At 43.7% G+C, this 14,286-nt stretch overlaps 1 protein-coding gene and 1 long non-coding RNA gene across 2 annotated transcripts in view; one reads left to right on the forward strand and one right to left on the reverse strand.

Annotated features, from left to right (window-relative positions):
* The window catches only part of LOC120032664 (protein kinase C alpha type-like), a 231,850-nt gene that overhangs the window by 198,591 nt on the left and 18,973 nt on the right, over positions 1-14,286 (forward strand). The window contains exons 14-15 of the mRNA XM_038978858.1: positions 4,824-4,904; positions 9,190-9,297. Coding sequence (XP_038834786.1) covers positions 4,824-4,904; positions 9,190-9,297 — 189 coding nt within the window. The remainder of the gene's footprint in view (positions 1-4,823; positions 4,905-9,189; positions 9,298-14,286) is intronic.
* On the reverse strand, positions 100-2,565 carry LOC120032666. Its single transcript, XR_005473850.1, has 3 exons — positions 2,205-2,565; positions 1,552-1,686; positions 100-941 (listed from the first exon to the last, which is right to left on the reverse strand). It is a non-coding gene; the product is annotated as an uncharacterized LOC120032666 (long non-coding RNA).

The following is a 14,286-nucleotide window of genomic DNA, read 5'->3' on the forward strand; positions in this document are numbered from 1 at the left end:
GAAGGTGAAGTGGTAGAGTCGTTTCACTGGTGCCTTGAAGATACCAGTGGCAAATGAGGAGCTTAATAAATGCTTATCAATACTTAGGAATGAATTAACGTTGAGGGTGAAATCAACTTTATTAATATACAGTACAATGCTTAACAACATTTACTAATGGTTAACAAACGTTTTAATAATTGGTTAATATCAGTACAGTGTTAAATCTGTAATGCTTTGGTATTTTTCGGTGGGGAGGGGGATTTTATGAAGGATCCCCATTAGCTGTTGTAAAAGCAGCAGCTACTCTTTCTGGGGTCCACACAAAACATGACATAATACAGAACATCAATTGACAAGAAAAGCTCAAGGACAGAACAATGCATACACAGAAACTATCTAGGTCAAATAGGCTTTATCTGTTACTGCTGAATGGTTTGTTTTTCATTAGACCACTACTGGCCACTATATAATCAATATAAAGTTTGTCAAAAAAATCTTCAATTACAGCTGAATTTGAGCAAATTCTGAATTTGTGATTAACTCGATTACATTTTTTCGCTTAAGAGTGTGATAAACAGCATTGTCGTTATTTACACCAGTGATGCCCTCTACAATACATTAAGCCATTTTTTCATTATTTCAAATCTCTCCTTATTCACGTGTTCTGAGGTGTCACTGGGCAAATAGCAGAATGCCAGTGAAGGTGCTGAGGTTGCGGTAATTTTCGACCCAGATCCATGAGTTGGCTTCAAGGCGCACATAAACCTGATCTCCCTCCTCAAGCATCAGTACCGCCCCGTTAGATCCATTATCTGCACCATCACTAGATGTTATGTGATCTGCCGTACCAACAACTATGTCTCCGTTCTTATACATTAACAGAAATGCTTTATTGGCTCCATATGTATGGCAATAGAAGGTGAAGTGGTAGAGTCCTCTCACTGTTGCTGTGAACATACCTGTAGCAAAGGGGGAGCGTAATAAATAGTTTATAAATATACCGATTTTGAAGTTGATCAATCATTACAATTATCAATAGTTCACTGATGGTATTGCTTAACAATGTTTTTTTGTTTTGTGATTATCAGCCCAATGTTAATATGGCTAGTACTAATGGAACAAGAATCGGGACACACCAGATTTGGGGTCAATTCAGAATTGAGTTGTGAATTGCTCTTTAACTCCAATGAATTTACCATTCAAGTAAAATTCAATTCAATGCGATTCAATAAATTCAAATGGCTAATGTACTCTACACATCACTATACACATTTTTTATTTCTACATCAATTATAGATGGTTACCAATTATATGTTACAGTAAATTGTAAAAAAAAAAAAAAAAAAAAAAAAAAACAGGAGATCTATACATTGTCCAGGAAATGCATTCCCTGTTGCAGTGGTAAAGGTATAGATCTACTGGGAAATCTACACATTTCCTATGGTGAATCTATAGATCTCCTGTAAAGGGTATAAGCTAAAACTTTCAAAAGTGAACTGTCGCTTTAACCTTTTTCACTTATTCGCTCCACATTACTCCAGAAATGTTATTGTTTGTGCTTCACATTACCGGTTGTGGGGTTGTAGGCGTTGCCAATATTGGTGATGACCTTCCCGTAGACCAAAGTAGTTTCTGTGTTGAACGGTCCTTTGTTTCTTCCGGAACTATCTGTCAGTGCAGCTGAGAATGCCACTCTTGGTCTTTCTGTGAAGAGAACGATTACACATTCTTAAGTACATTATGATGATGTCATAATGCATTACAAGGTGCTTATAATGAATCGGAGTCATTGGGCCTGTCCGAATACCAATGCTAGTTTTATAGTATGTGAAACTTCAGAAATGTAGAATGATTGTAATGCCGGGGTGTCGTACTCAGCGTTTCATCTAGTATGAATTGACAGCACGTTATTAAGGAAGAGAATATTCGTATCAGACCCACGTGTATTTGGCAATAGCTGTTAATCAGAAGAGGGGACGTTCCAAAATGAATAAATGGCGTGAACAAACGCGATCGTGCATTTAGAAGGCGCCTTCTCAGTATGGACGAGTCTAGTATGTTGTCGCTTACCACATATGTTTTCTCCTGAACAGTATGTTCTTAAATAGTATGTAGTATGGTTCGTACATTTAGTACCCAGTGGCGCATAAAAATAGATTTTATAAAACATAGGGGCTCATACATCCTTTGAACAAGTAATAATACATTATAACTCTCTTTACCTTGATTAATTTTCCTTCATTCATCAAGCTGGTTTTCTGTATTTCTCAGTCTGGTGCTCAGCTCCTCTTCCTGGACCTTACTGGCACTCAGTCTGGTCTCCATTGATTCCAGCTTGGTCTTGATTTGAGCAAGCTCAACTTTCTGCTCTAACTTCATCTCTATCAGCATGGTGTGGAAGGCGGATGGTGTGTTAGCTTTGTCAAGCTGTTGCTTATTGACAACCACTCCACCTTCATGTTCACTGTCTGACTGGCCCAGTGCCCCAGACGGGCAGTACCACAACCATGTCAGCTGCAGACCTATAATGGTCTTCATTCTCAATATGGACTATTGAGTCGATTTGTCTCCTGTGTAATTTCTGATCCCTGGCCCAGGGGTTTATAAGCACGTATCCATCGGTAATATGACCTAATATGGACCTGTTGTAGCTCATGGACAAAGGTTGATGTACTCATGGAATCATTTTTGACCTGTTTAGTTTGGCCTGTTTAGTTTGGCCTCATAAGCCCCAAAAAAAACAGGACGACCAAACAGAAAACGATCCAATTTTGTATTTACTGTTAGTGTCTGCAACAATAGCGTGTGTACGCACATGTGTAAGAGAGGGAGGAATGTTTGAGTTTCTTTGTGATTGCGAGCCAGTGTAGGAGTGCGTGTATGTGTGAGGAAGGAATGAGTGTGTGTGTTTGTGTGTGTCCAGCTCACTAAAGCCTGAAGGTAAGTGGCTTGTGTGCCAATACAGCACAGTGCAGAGCCAGAGGTGCCTCTCAGGGCTCCCAAGGGGCAGGTGGAGGTCAGGTGTTACGCAGAAAAGGTCACAGGACAATGTGGAGCAGAACTGCTCTCACATATCACACCTACCAGGTGATGGTGGGGGGGAAAGGTGTGTGTGTGTGTGTGTGTGTGTGCCTCCAGAAACCATCAGTGTATCTGCAGGGAGACTGTAACCTTGGTCAGCAGCAGACTTAGAGGGCTCTCACATGAAACTTTTTTTTTCTTGAGAAAGAAAGTGAGAGATAGTGAGGGTGTACCAGAGAGGTGTGTGTGTGATAGAGAGAGGAAGAAAGAAGAGAGTGTTTGTGGGTGCTCGTAAGGGCTTAACAGGGGTTAAACACCAACTACATCAGCAGTGGAGCTCTGATCAGCTCATTAAAGCTTAACATTACTCATTCATAATCACTGCATATCATCATCTGTTATGCATAAATATACCTATTCATAAGATATCATATTCTTACTGTCATGGTGGGTTACTATTAAAGAGATCAAGTGCTTATGTCAGGTGTATTGAGGCGTGACGACCATCTTTGATGACGATGAACTGTGCAGTGCCTCTTCAAATAAGACACACACACACACACACACACACACACACACACACACACACAAAGACACTCTCCTTATACTGTGTGTGAAAAACAAAGCACTGACCTCTTTCCCCACCTCATCTCCATGACATAATTGCCAATCTTTTATTGATGACCTTCCTCTGGCAAACCCCTCGCTTATCCTCTTCTTTCTTGTCCTCTCTTCGGGCCTGTCTGTACCCCCCCCCCCCCCCACTGGAGAGCAGAGGAGGGGAGAAAGAGGGAGTATTGATTCATTCACTTCTGCAATCATTTCTCGAACACGTCCGCTGAAAAGTAGTTCCCGTTGGCTACACTTTCCAACAGGACACTGTAGGACAGACGTTTTCCTTTCTGATGCTCTTCAGCTTCGTTTCCGCCGGCAGCCGGCTAGTTGTGTAGCTGCGCTGTTGTGGTTTCACTTGTATTGTTCTCTACTTCTACCGTATGTTCAGCGAACGTCCCATTTATATGCACATGCATGCACAATGTGTTCTTGGGCGTACTTAACCCAGCTGTTATTGCACAAGTAGACATGCCCCACTTAACAAAACAATAGCATTGTCTCCCTCCATTCGTTTAGCATCAGTGAATTCTCCCGTGGACGTCACAACAGTACTTTACTTTGCATCAATGGATTTTCCCGTCTACAGCATAGCCTAGCTGGAGCGAAGCACTGCTGTCTCGTGTCTTGATTAGAATGGATGCAATGATAAGCTAGGGGGATACAGCAGCAGATGGTGAAACTGGTTGACAGGATGTACCTGCTCTCTCAGTAATGAACCAGGTTCCCTCTAGAAGAGGATGCTAATTGCTAATAAGCACTAGATTGACTGGTGGGGCGAGTGTGGATGGCCTGTGTCTCGGGCTCCCCCGGGCACTGTCAGTTAGCGATAGACATATCGTGCGAGACAATGTGAAAGGCTTGTGTGTGTGTGTTATGTGTCCATATGAATGTGTTACAGTAGCTGATGCAGAGTGTGGTGTGAGACTAAAAGTTAAAAATGTGTGTGTGTGTGTGCCTGTCTCTTTGTCTGTAATGTGTATATACTTTGCCAGCATTTCAGCTTCTGTGAACATGTACATTGTCTTATCTAATCCCATGTAACTCTTTTCATCCCTCACTCTCTCTCACTCTCGCTCTCTCTGTCTCTCTGTCTCTCTGTCTCGCTCTCTCTCGCTCTCTCTCGCTCTCTCTCGCTCTCTCTCGCACTCACTCGCTCTCTCTCGCACTCACTCGCTCTCTCGCTCTGTCTCTCTCTGTCTCTCCAGATTATTGCATATCAGCCATATGGGCTATCAGTGGATTGGTGGGCATACGGAGTGCTGCTCTACGAAATGTTGGCAGGACAGGTGAGTGTGTCCCCCACCTCTCTCCACACACAGACACACACAAACACACACACATACAGAAACAGACACACTCGTGCAAATCCTTCAGGTTTCTAGATAAAGACACAGTCGGGTCACCTTCACACTGACTTTACAGTAATCCTGTCTCATGAGAACGAAAGCACTCACACACACACACACACTGTCGTCACCCATCTGCCCCCCTCTCCTGGGACATGGAGTCATTTTGGACAGCTCTCAAATAGACTCAACTATTCGCCCCCCACACCTTCTCTCATGCCTGTGTATGTATTCCCAGCCTGGTCTCATAGACTAGACGTAACATGGTAAATGTAAATCCGGGACACTCAAATTAGTATGCTATGTTACGTTTGGTATGGTTACATAAGACAGATGGTTACTTAAGACGAAAATGAAAGTAGGGTGGTTGGTCGGAGTGGATGGGTGGGTGTATAACGTGAACGTCTAGCAACCCAAAGGTTGCGAGTTCAAATCTCATCATGGACAACTTTTAGCATTTTAGCTAATTAGCAACTTTTCAACTACTTACTACTTTTTAGCTACTTTGCAACTACTTAGTATGTTAGCTAACCTTAACCCTTCCCCTAACCTTAAAACACCTTAAAACCACTCCTCAACATAGCCCTAACCTTAACTCCTAGCCTAGGTAACGAAGCCACCTAGCTAGAACTCGTAACATATCGTACGTTCTGCAAATTCGTAACATATTGTACGTATTGCAAATTCGTAACATATAATGCAAATTGTAATTCGTAACATATCATAAGAAATGGAGTGTCTCAGATTTTCTTACAGAATAATATGAAATGCTTTGAGACCAGGTTGATATTCTGTGCCCTAACCCTTTATACTTGTGGGAATTGGCCTCTATGAATAGGGCTAAATTGTAATGTTTCTTACAGAAGAAATTTGAAATGCATAACCATGGTAGCAGTTGAAAGGGAACAGTTTGGAAATTATGGGGAAATTATTAGACCAAAGTTGAGGACAACAGTTCTCCTGACACAATACTGAATCCAAACATTACACTGTGGATTTTAAGTACAGTATACATTTACTGTACTTGTGGATGTGTTTGTTGATAACGAAATCTGAAAACACTGGATATGATAAGAATTCTCCTGTAAAATGTGGGGTAGGTGCAACATAAGACAAAGAAATGGCAAGGGTTTGAGTGAGAGGACTAACTGCTGCCTGTGAGTGGCCACACACCTCTCCAAAGTGTGCTTTTATGACTCAAAGAAGAGTCTTCAACTATTTGGTCCGCATAGAAAGCGGTCGCGGGCGCATTCAGGTGCGTGTGACGCGGTGAATTTTCTTCACAATAGACGAACATCAAACACAGTGATCATAAATGTTGACACTGTGTATGACATGAGTATAATTGATATGGAAATGTCAGGTGCACATTTGGGCTCAGGTGTGTTCGGCTTGCTTGATATCAAAGCGGTATTTGCTATAATTCTCAACGTCTCATCTTTGAAAATACATTGTCCTCCTAATTTCCAGCATTTCCCTCACTCGGACAATAAAACAGTTGCCCAACTACCTTGGAAGGATGGGGGCACCTTCTTGTCGTGCGCGGTGCTCAAGTTGAGAGCGGCTGTCAGTCAAAACCCATATACAGCGCTGTGAAGCTCTGACGCCATGTAGAGCATGTGACTGTACAGCCACTGTGTTCCAACCTGCCATTTTCAACCCGTGTACAGGTGGGTATGAGTGTGAAGGGTTAACGGATGCTTTTCGGTTATGTCCAACCATCAGTAAGGGCAAGTCAAAATGTTAGTCAGTTGACTGGCTAAGCTAACAGATAGTCTGGGTGTACCTTTGACCAGAGCCCTACTACCAGTGGAGGCTGGTGGGAGGAGCTATAGGCGGATGGGCTGATTGTAATGGCTTGAATGGAGTTATTGGTATGGAGTCAAATGTGTCGTTTCCATGATGTATTTGATACCATTCAATTAATTCCATTCCAGCCATAATTTTTATTTAACCTTTATTTAACTAGGCATGTCAGTTAAGAACAAATTCTTATTTACAATGACGGCCTACCCCAGCCAAACCCGGGCGACGCTTGGTCAATTGTGTGCCGCCCTATGGGACTCCCAATCACGCCCGGATGTGATGCAGTCTGGATTCGAACCAGGTACTGCAGTGACACGTTGCATTGAGATGCAGTGTCTTAGACCAATGCGCCACTCGGGAGCCAATCCTCCTATAGCTCCTCCCACCAGCCTACACTGTACACTACATAGGGTATAGCCATTTAGGGCGCCATTTGAGATGCGGCCAGGGCTAACTCCCTGCTGCCGTGTTCAGTAGGTGTGATGGGTTTGTTTACTCCCTGTGTGTCTGGGGCGCCAGTGGCCAGGAGCTTCATCCCGTCCCGTTCACTGGGCAGAAACAGACGGCGTGATGAACGAGCAGCAGCCCAGCCATCAGCCCAGCCCAGCAGCAGCCCAGCCATACCCCTTTTACAGTACACACTCACAGGCCGAAAGTAGTTCATTTGGCTTATATGACCTCAGGATTGTAGGGGGGTGGGTTGTGTGTGTGTGTGTGTGTGTGTGTGTGTGTGTGTGTGTGTGTGTGTGTGTGTGTGTGTGTGTGTGTGTGTGTGTGTGTGTGTTTCCCTCTCGGGAGGGTGTTCAGTGCAGTGTACTGTATATCAGATAAAGAGAGCAGAAAGCAGCCTAGGTATCTCTTGCCAAAGGGTTTAGTCTAGTGGAAATGAAAAATAATACATTTATGAAGTGTCACAATGCACACATTATGGTTAGTAATGATAGAGGTGGAGGGAGAAAATAGCTGGACCATCGAGTCCATTTGCCTCCCAGCTGGCAATTTTTGTCTGGAACTTGTTTCTTGCACTCTCTACGGTCTAGATCTCTTTCGTTGATTTGTATCTTCCGTTTCTTAACTTTTTTTCTCTCTCTCAACAAGCCACTATAACAACCCTTATTCAGTTGTATTACTGGACTGAGAAAGAGTAGAATATACACACATCCAATGGCTTTGAGCAGGTGCCTTGGTACCCGAAGTGTAAATGTTCATAAAGAAAATTCTTCCAAGTGTGTTTTTATGACAACATTTTGAACTTTAGGCCATCGAAGGGTTAACATGGTTAGCTGAAGGTTAGTTCATGTTTATTCTGTTTTTGGACTGATAATGCCTCTGGAAACTGTCACGCCCTGACCTTAGAGCCTTTTTATGTCTCTTTTTGGTTTGGTCTGGGTGTGATTTGGGTGGGCATTCTATGTCCCGTATTTCTATGATTTGTGTTTCTATGTTTTGGCCGGGTATGGTTCTCAATCAGGGACAGCTGTCTATCGTTGTCTCTGATTGGGAATCATACTTAGGCAGCCCTTTTTCCCACCTGTGATTGTGGGTAGTTGACTTTTGTTAGTGGCACTTAGCCCTCGGAAGCTTCACGGTCGTTTATTTTGTTTCTTGTTTTGTTTGGCGACATTCAATAATAAAAGGAAATGTACGCTCACCACGCTGCACTTTGGTCCACTTCTTTCGACGGCCGTGACAGCAACAACCTTTGGACTTCATTTTCCCCCGCAATACTCTGTTCAAATAGGCTTGGAATCCCCTTGAAACAAAAATGAAAACAACAAGATAGTGTCAGACACAATCACCACAGCACACAATGTCAAATTGGTGTTTTTCAAAGCCAACGTTTTCCTTTTGCTGCCAAGCTGTTTTAAGCAGTCCTGTGAGGCCCGCTCTTCTGGCTGTTTGTGTAGCCAGCATTACATTTCTAATTGTCTTTGTTCTCCTAAAATTTCATGAAGGCTGACTTTTTATAGAGTTGACATTTGCAATTCAGACTCTGCTAAACTGGGCCCTGTTTAGAAATGACCCCTGAAAAATAGCTGTGACATTAAGATACTAGATAGATTATCATGAATTTACCCGTTTGATTAAAGGGGAAGGTCAAAATGACTGATAAGACACAATATTTGAGGTCATTACAGATGTACTACATATTCTGATGTGTTAACATTTACATGATATTGTCAACATATTTACACCATGTATATAACATTCTCAACCTATTTACACCATGTATATAACATTCTCAACCTATTAACAACATGTATATAACATTCCCAACCTATTTACAAAATGTATATAACATTCTCAACCTATTTACAACATGTATATACCATTCCCAACCTATTTACAACATGTATATACCATTCCCAACCTATTTACAACATGCATATAACGTTCTATATAACGTGTTGTTCCGCAGCCCCCGTTTGATGGTGAGGACGAGGACGAGCTCTTCCAGTCCATCATGGAGCACAACGTGTCGTACCCCAAGCAAATGTCCAAAGAGGCCGTGTCCATCTGCAAAGGGGTGAGTACGACCTTTGACCCAAAGAACCCTTTGCACCTCCGCCCCTATCATAGAAATAGAATTACTAGAACGGAAATTCCCATTGTAGTCAATGTAAATCTTTTTCTGTGGCCCCTATGCCTTCACATCCTGCCCCACAACCATCACCCTTAAACCCATGGTCTTCCCCACTCCCCTTTGAAGCTAGTTTCTCACCCCTTCTCTCGTCCTCTGTCATCAATAACACTTAGTCCCATACCCACTGTAACCTAGGTCCAATTATTAACCTTGGCACTTCATGAAGTTAACCTTTTGAAGCCGTCTTTACTATGACCTTTATGAAGACACTTTCCATTAACATGTACAGTAGGAAGAGCATGAAGTGATATGTCGATAGACTCTATGTCGATAGATATGACTGACTTTGGCACGTAGCCTTTAGACTAAAGGTTATGCCATTGAAGGATCTATTACTGTAGTCTGTAGGCACGGGGTTACTACCTATATAGCTAAGGGCAGACTGTACTATAGGGGGGTAGTGGGTTCAAAACAAGCGGAATTGGAGAAGCATGGTGATGAATTATGGATGTGTGTACCTCACCCCTATTCATCACCAATATAGTGCCCACCTGTGTAATGGTGGGTGACCGTCTACGCTCTTTGAAGGTCCTTTAGATCAAATAGTGTCTGTTACAGGTGTGTAGGTTTCAAAATAGGAGTACAAGGAGAGATGGAGACTTAAACGCTTAAAGCACATTTTTCCTTATTTTTGACAGTGTGTGGGTCTTCATCTCTCACAGTACCCACCTGTGTGCATATATTTGGACGGCAGCCATATTGTGGCAAAAAACAATAAATTAAAGGCAGAGAGAGAGTGGGAGAAACATAGGGAAAGGTGTGCCTGTGTGAGAGGAGAGGTGGAGACACTAAAAACATGAGCAGGAGGAGGGATGAACGTTCCAGGGCTGAGCCGAGTCAACGAACTGTGTGATAACACACTCGTGTCCACACCTCCCCACTTAAACCCCCAGAGCTCTCACATCCTCTACCGCTCCTTCTATCAGACCCTCTCTCTACCCCTTTATCCCCTCTCTCTCTCTCTCTCTCTCTCTCCCCTTTTCACACTATTGCCACTTTCTAACAACTGTCCCTGCAAGTCTGTCTGCCCCTCACTTTCTCTGCTAACCCTCACTCTCTCTCGCTTTCTCTCGCTCTTTCTCACTCTCTTTGTCTCCGCCTCTTTCCCCTCTCTCTCTCCTCTCTATCTATCCCAAATGGCTCCCTATTTCCTTAATAGCCTGTGTCCCATGTGGCACCCTGTCTCTCTGTCGGTCGAAGGGAGTGAGGCCCCTCCATTGTTTCTGCAGATGGGGGATTTGCTTTGATCCAATGCTCTGCCTTTGTGGACGGTCCATCCTCTAAGGCTCGCGTAAATAAAAGGGCTCGGGGAGGAGTAGGTGCGCGCGAGCGCGTGTGTGTGTGTGTGTGTTCTAGCAAGGAGAGAACAGAACCTGGTCATGATCCCTTAGCTCACCAGCCATAGACAGACTGATTCTCAGGCCTCAAGTTTACAATTTGAAGGTGAAGTCCAGCAAAGCAGACAGACAGGATTCCGTTTGCAGCGAACAAGGGTTCCCTTTTCACGTTCGTAACGTGTAGGGGAACCGCATGACTTGTGAACACAACCCTGACAATTACTTTTTCCTTTTCCCCAGCTGTGACACACACACACACACACGTCTAAGTCACAATTCTGTGGCTGCCACCAACAGACGACAGGAGTAGATGGGGACTGGCTGTCATTTTAGGCGTTGTTACATTACCCTGCATGCTTTGCTGCCACCACCACTCTCCGGGTGGTGAAGACTTAAAAACGATTAAATAACACATATGGAATCATGTGGTAACCAAAAAAGTGTAGCCACTCTTTGCCTTGATGACAGCTTTGCACACTCTTGGCATTCTCTCAACCAGCTTCATGAGCCTCAGAAATTGCAGCCCAAATAAATGCTTCACAAAGTTTAAGTAACAGACACAACTGTTCAGAGGAGACTGCGTGAATCAGGTTTTCATGGTCGAATTGCTGCAAAGAAACCACTACTAAAGGACACCAATAAGAAGAAGAGATTTGCTTGGGCCAAGAAACATGAACAATAGACATTAGACCTGGGGAAATATCTTTGTGAGACACAGAGTAGGTGAACGGATGATCTCCGCATGTGTGGTTCCCACCGTAAAGCATGGAAGAGGAGGTGTGATGGTGTGGGGGTGCTTTGCTGGTGACACTGTCTGTGATTTATTTAGAATTCAAGGCACACTTAACCAGCATGGCTACCACAGCATTCTGCAGTGATACGCCATCCCATCGGGTTTGCGCTTAGTGGGACTATCATTTGTTTTTCAACAGGTAAATGACCCAACACACCTCCAGGCTGTGTAAGGGCTATTTGACCAAGAAGGAGAGTGATGGAGTGCTGCATCAGATGACCTGGCCTCCACAATCACCCAACCTCAACCAAATTGAGATTGTTTGGGATAAGTTGGACCGCAGAGTGAAGGAAAAGCAGCCAACAAGTTCTCAGCATATGTGGGAACTCCTTCAAAACTGTTGGAAAAGTATTCCAGGTGAAGAGTGTGCGAAGCTGTCATCAAGGCAAAGGGTGGCTACTTTGAAGAATCTGAAATATAACATATATTTTGATTTGTTTAACCCTTTTTCAGTTACTACATGATTCCATATGTATTATTTCATAGTTTTGATGTCTTCACTATTATTTTACAATTTAGAAAATAGTCAAATAGAAATGTAAACTTGAATGGGTAGGTGTGTCCAAACTTTTGACTGGTACTGTAAGTTTTTGGATTTGCTTTGCTCCCCCATCCTATGCTATCCTACAGTATATGCCGCTATACCCAGATGCTATGTTGCTGCATCCAAACTGCCAAAAGTTCAGAGTTTCAAACAAAAAATAAATTGCTATGGATATCACTCTTCCTCCCACAACAGAGACTCTGGTCAAAAGTAGTACACTACATAGGGAATAGGGTGCCATTTTGGACGCGGTCATTAATACCTTTTCTCTCGTTACATTTCAATGACAGCAAATTATGTGTTTCGGTAAAGATAGTGGAGTACTGTACCTGCCAGGCTGGCTATGCAACCAATTTCACCCCCTGCTTATGTAACATACGCCCACCGACAGACACACACTCCTAATGAGCATTATGTTCCAACGTGAGTGGGCAACTTTCTAATAGGGCTATTTAAGTCCATGCACGCTGTTGTGAAACTTAAAGAAAGAGAGAGGAGAAAGAGCTAGAATTCGTGTTCAACTAGGAAAATACACTGCTGTAAAATATACTGTGTCCCTAAAATGTATATAGTATGTATAAACTGGAAGTAGAAGCCTAAGTGTTGCAATCCAAGATGGCATAGCAGACGGACGTGTGTTTGTCTTGTCCCATCTAGTCCCATGTAAATAGTCGGTTTCGTCGTTTTTTTTCTTAAATATTTTTATCTCACTTTCCACCTACGATCTAAATATACTTTCCTGCAACCCGCCTCACCCAATGTGGTACGGATCTGCTATTTTTATACCTTATAACTGGAACCTCCATCAGAAGCTAGCCAGCTGACTAACTACTAGCTAGTAGTCACTGTTAGCCACGGCTAGCGGTCTTCACCTTTAACTCGGACACCAGCCAGCTTTAGTTCAGACAATACCTGCCAGTCTGCACATCGCGATATCAACCCAGAGCATATCGGACTGCTTTTCTCCACCACATCACCGGATTCCTGCCACTCTGGATCATTACACCGGATCATCGCAGCTAGCTAGCTGCATCCGAGTGGCTACTGCTGGCTAACGCCTCTGTCCCGAAGCGAGCACAAGTTAGCCTTGCGCAAGCCTCGAGCTAGGCCCATCTCCCGGCTAGCTGAAGAGGTATACCCGCTAATTCGTGGGCTACAATACCTCTTTTGCCAATTGGCCTGGACCCTTTATTGCCGACACGGAGCCCCGCCGATCCATCACGACTGGTCTGCCGACGTAATCGTCCGATGTGGTTTCAACAGGCTTTTCCGTTGCCATGTCGCCAAAGACCCATCTGCTAACCCCGGCCCGCTAGCTTTCTGAACAACGTGCCACCCGCTCTCCTAGCATAGTAGCGACTACCGAACAGCTCCCTGACTCACCTATTGCTGCTCATTGGACCTTATGATCACTCGGCTACACATGCCTCTCTCTAATGTCAATATGCCTTGTCTTCTGCTGTTTCGGTTAGTTATTATTTTATTTCACTGTAGAGCCCCTAGTCCAGCTCAACATGCCTTAGATAGCTCTTTTGTCACCCACCCCACACACATGCGGAGACCTCACCTGGCTTAACTGGTGTCTCCAGAGATGCAAGCTTTCTCATCGTCACTCAGTGCCTATGTTTACCCCCACTGTACTCACATCCTACCATACCCTTGTCTGTACATTATGCCCTGAATCTATTCTACCACGCCCAGAAATCTGCTCCTTTTATTCTCTGTTCCCAACGCACTAGACGACCAGTTCTTATAGCCTTTAGCCGCACCCTTATCCTACTCCTCCTCTGGTGATGTAGAGGTTAACCCACGCCCTGTAGCCCCCAGCATTACACCTATTCCCCAGACACTCTCATTTTTTTACTTCTGGAACCGTAAAAGCCTTGGTTTCATGCATGTTAACATCAGAAGCCTCCTCCCTAAATTTGTTTTATTCACTGCTTTAGCACACTCCGCCAACCCTGATGTCATAGCCGTGTCTGAATCCTGGCTTAGGAAGGCCACCAAAAATGCTTATATTTCCATCCCCAACTACAACATTTTCCATCAAGATAGAACTGCCAAAGGGAGCGGAGTTGCAATCTACTGCAGAGATAGCCTGCAGAGTTATGTCATACTGTCCAGGTCAGTGCCCAAACAGTTCGAGCATCTACTTTTAAAAATTCACCTTTCCAGAAACAAGTTGCCGCTTGTTATAG

This window comes from Salvelinus namaycush, chromosome 39 (assembly GCF_016432855.1).
Source record: "Salvelinus namaycush isolate Seneca chromosome 39, SaNama_1.0, whole genome shotgun sequence".
Lineage (NCBI taxonomy): Eukaryota > Metazoa > Chordata > Actinopteri > Salmoniformes > Salmonidae > Salvelinus > Salvelinus namaycush.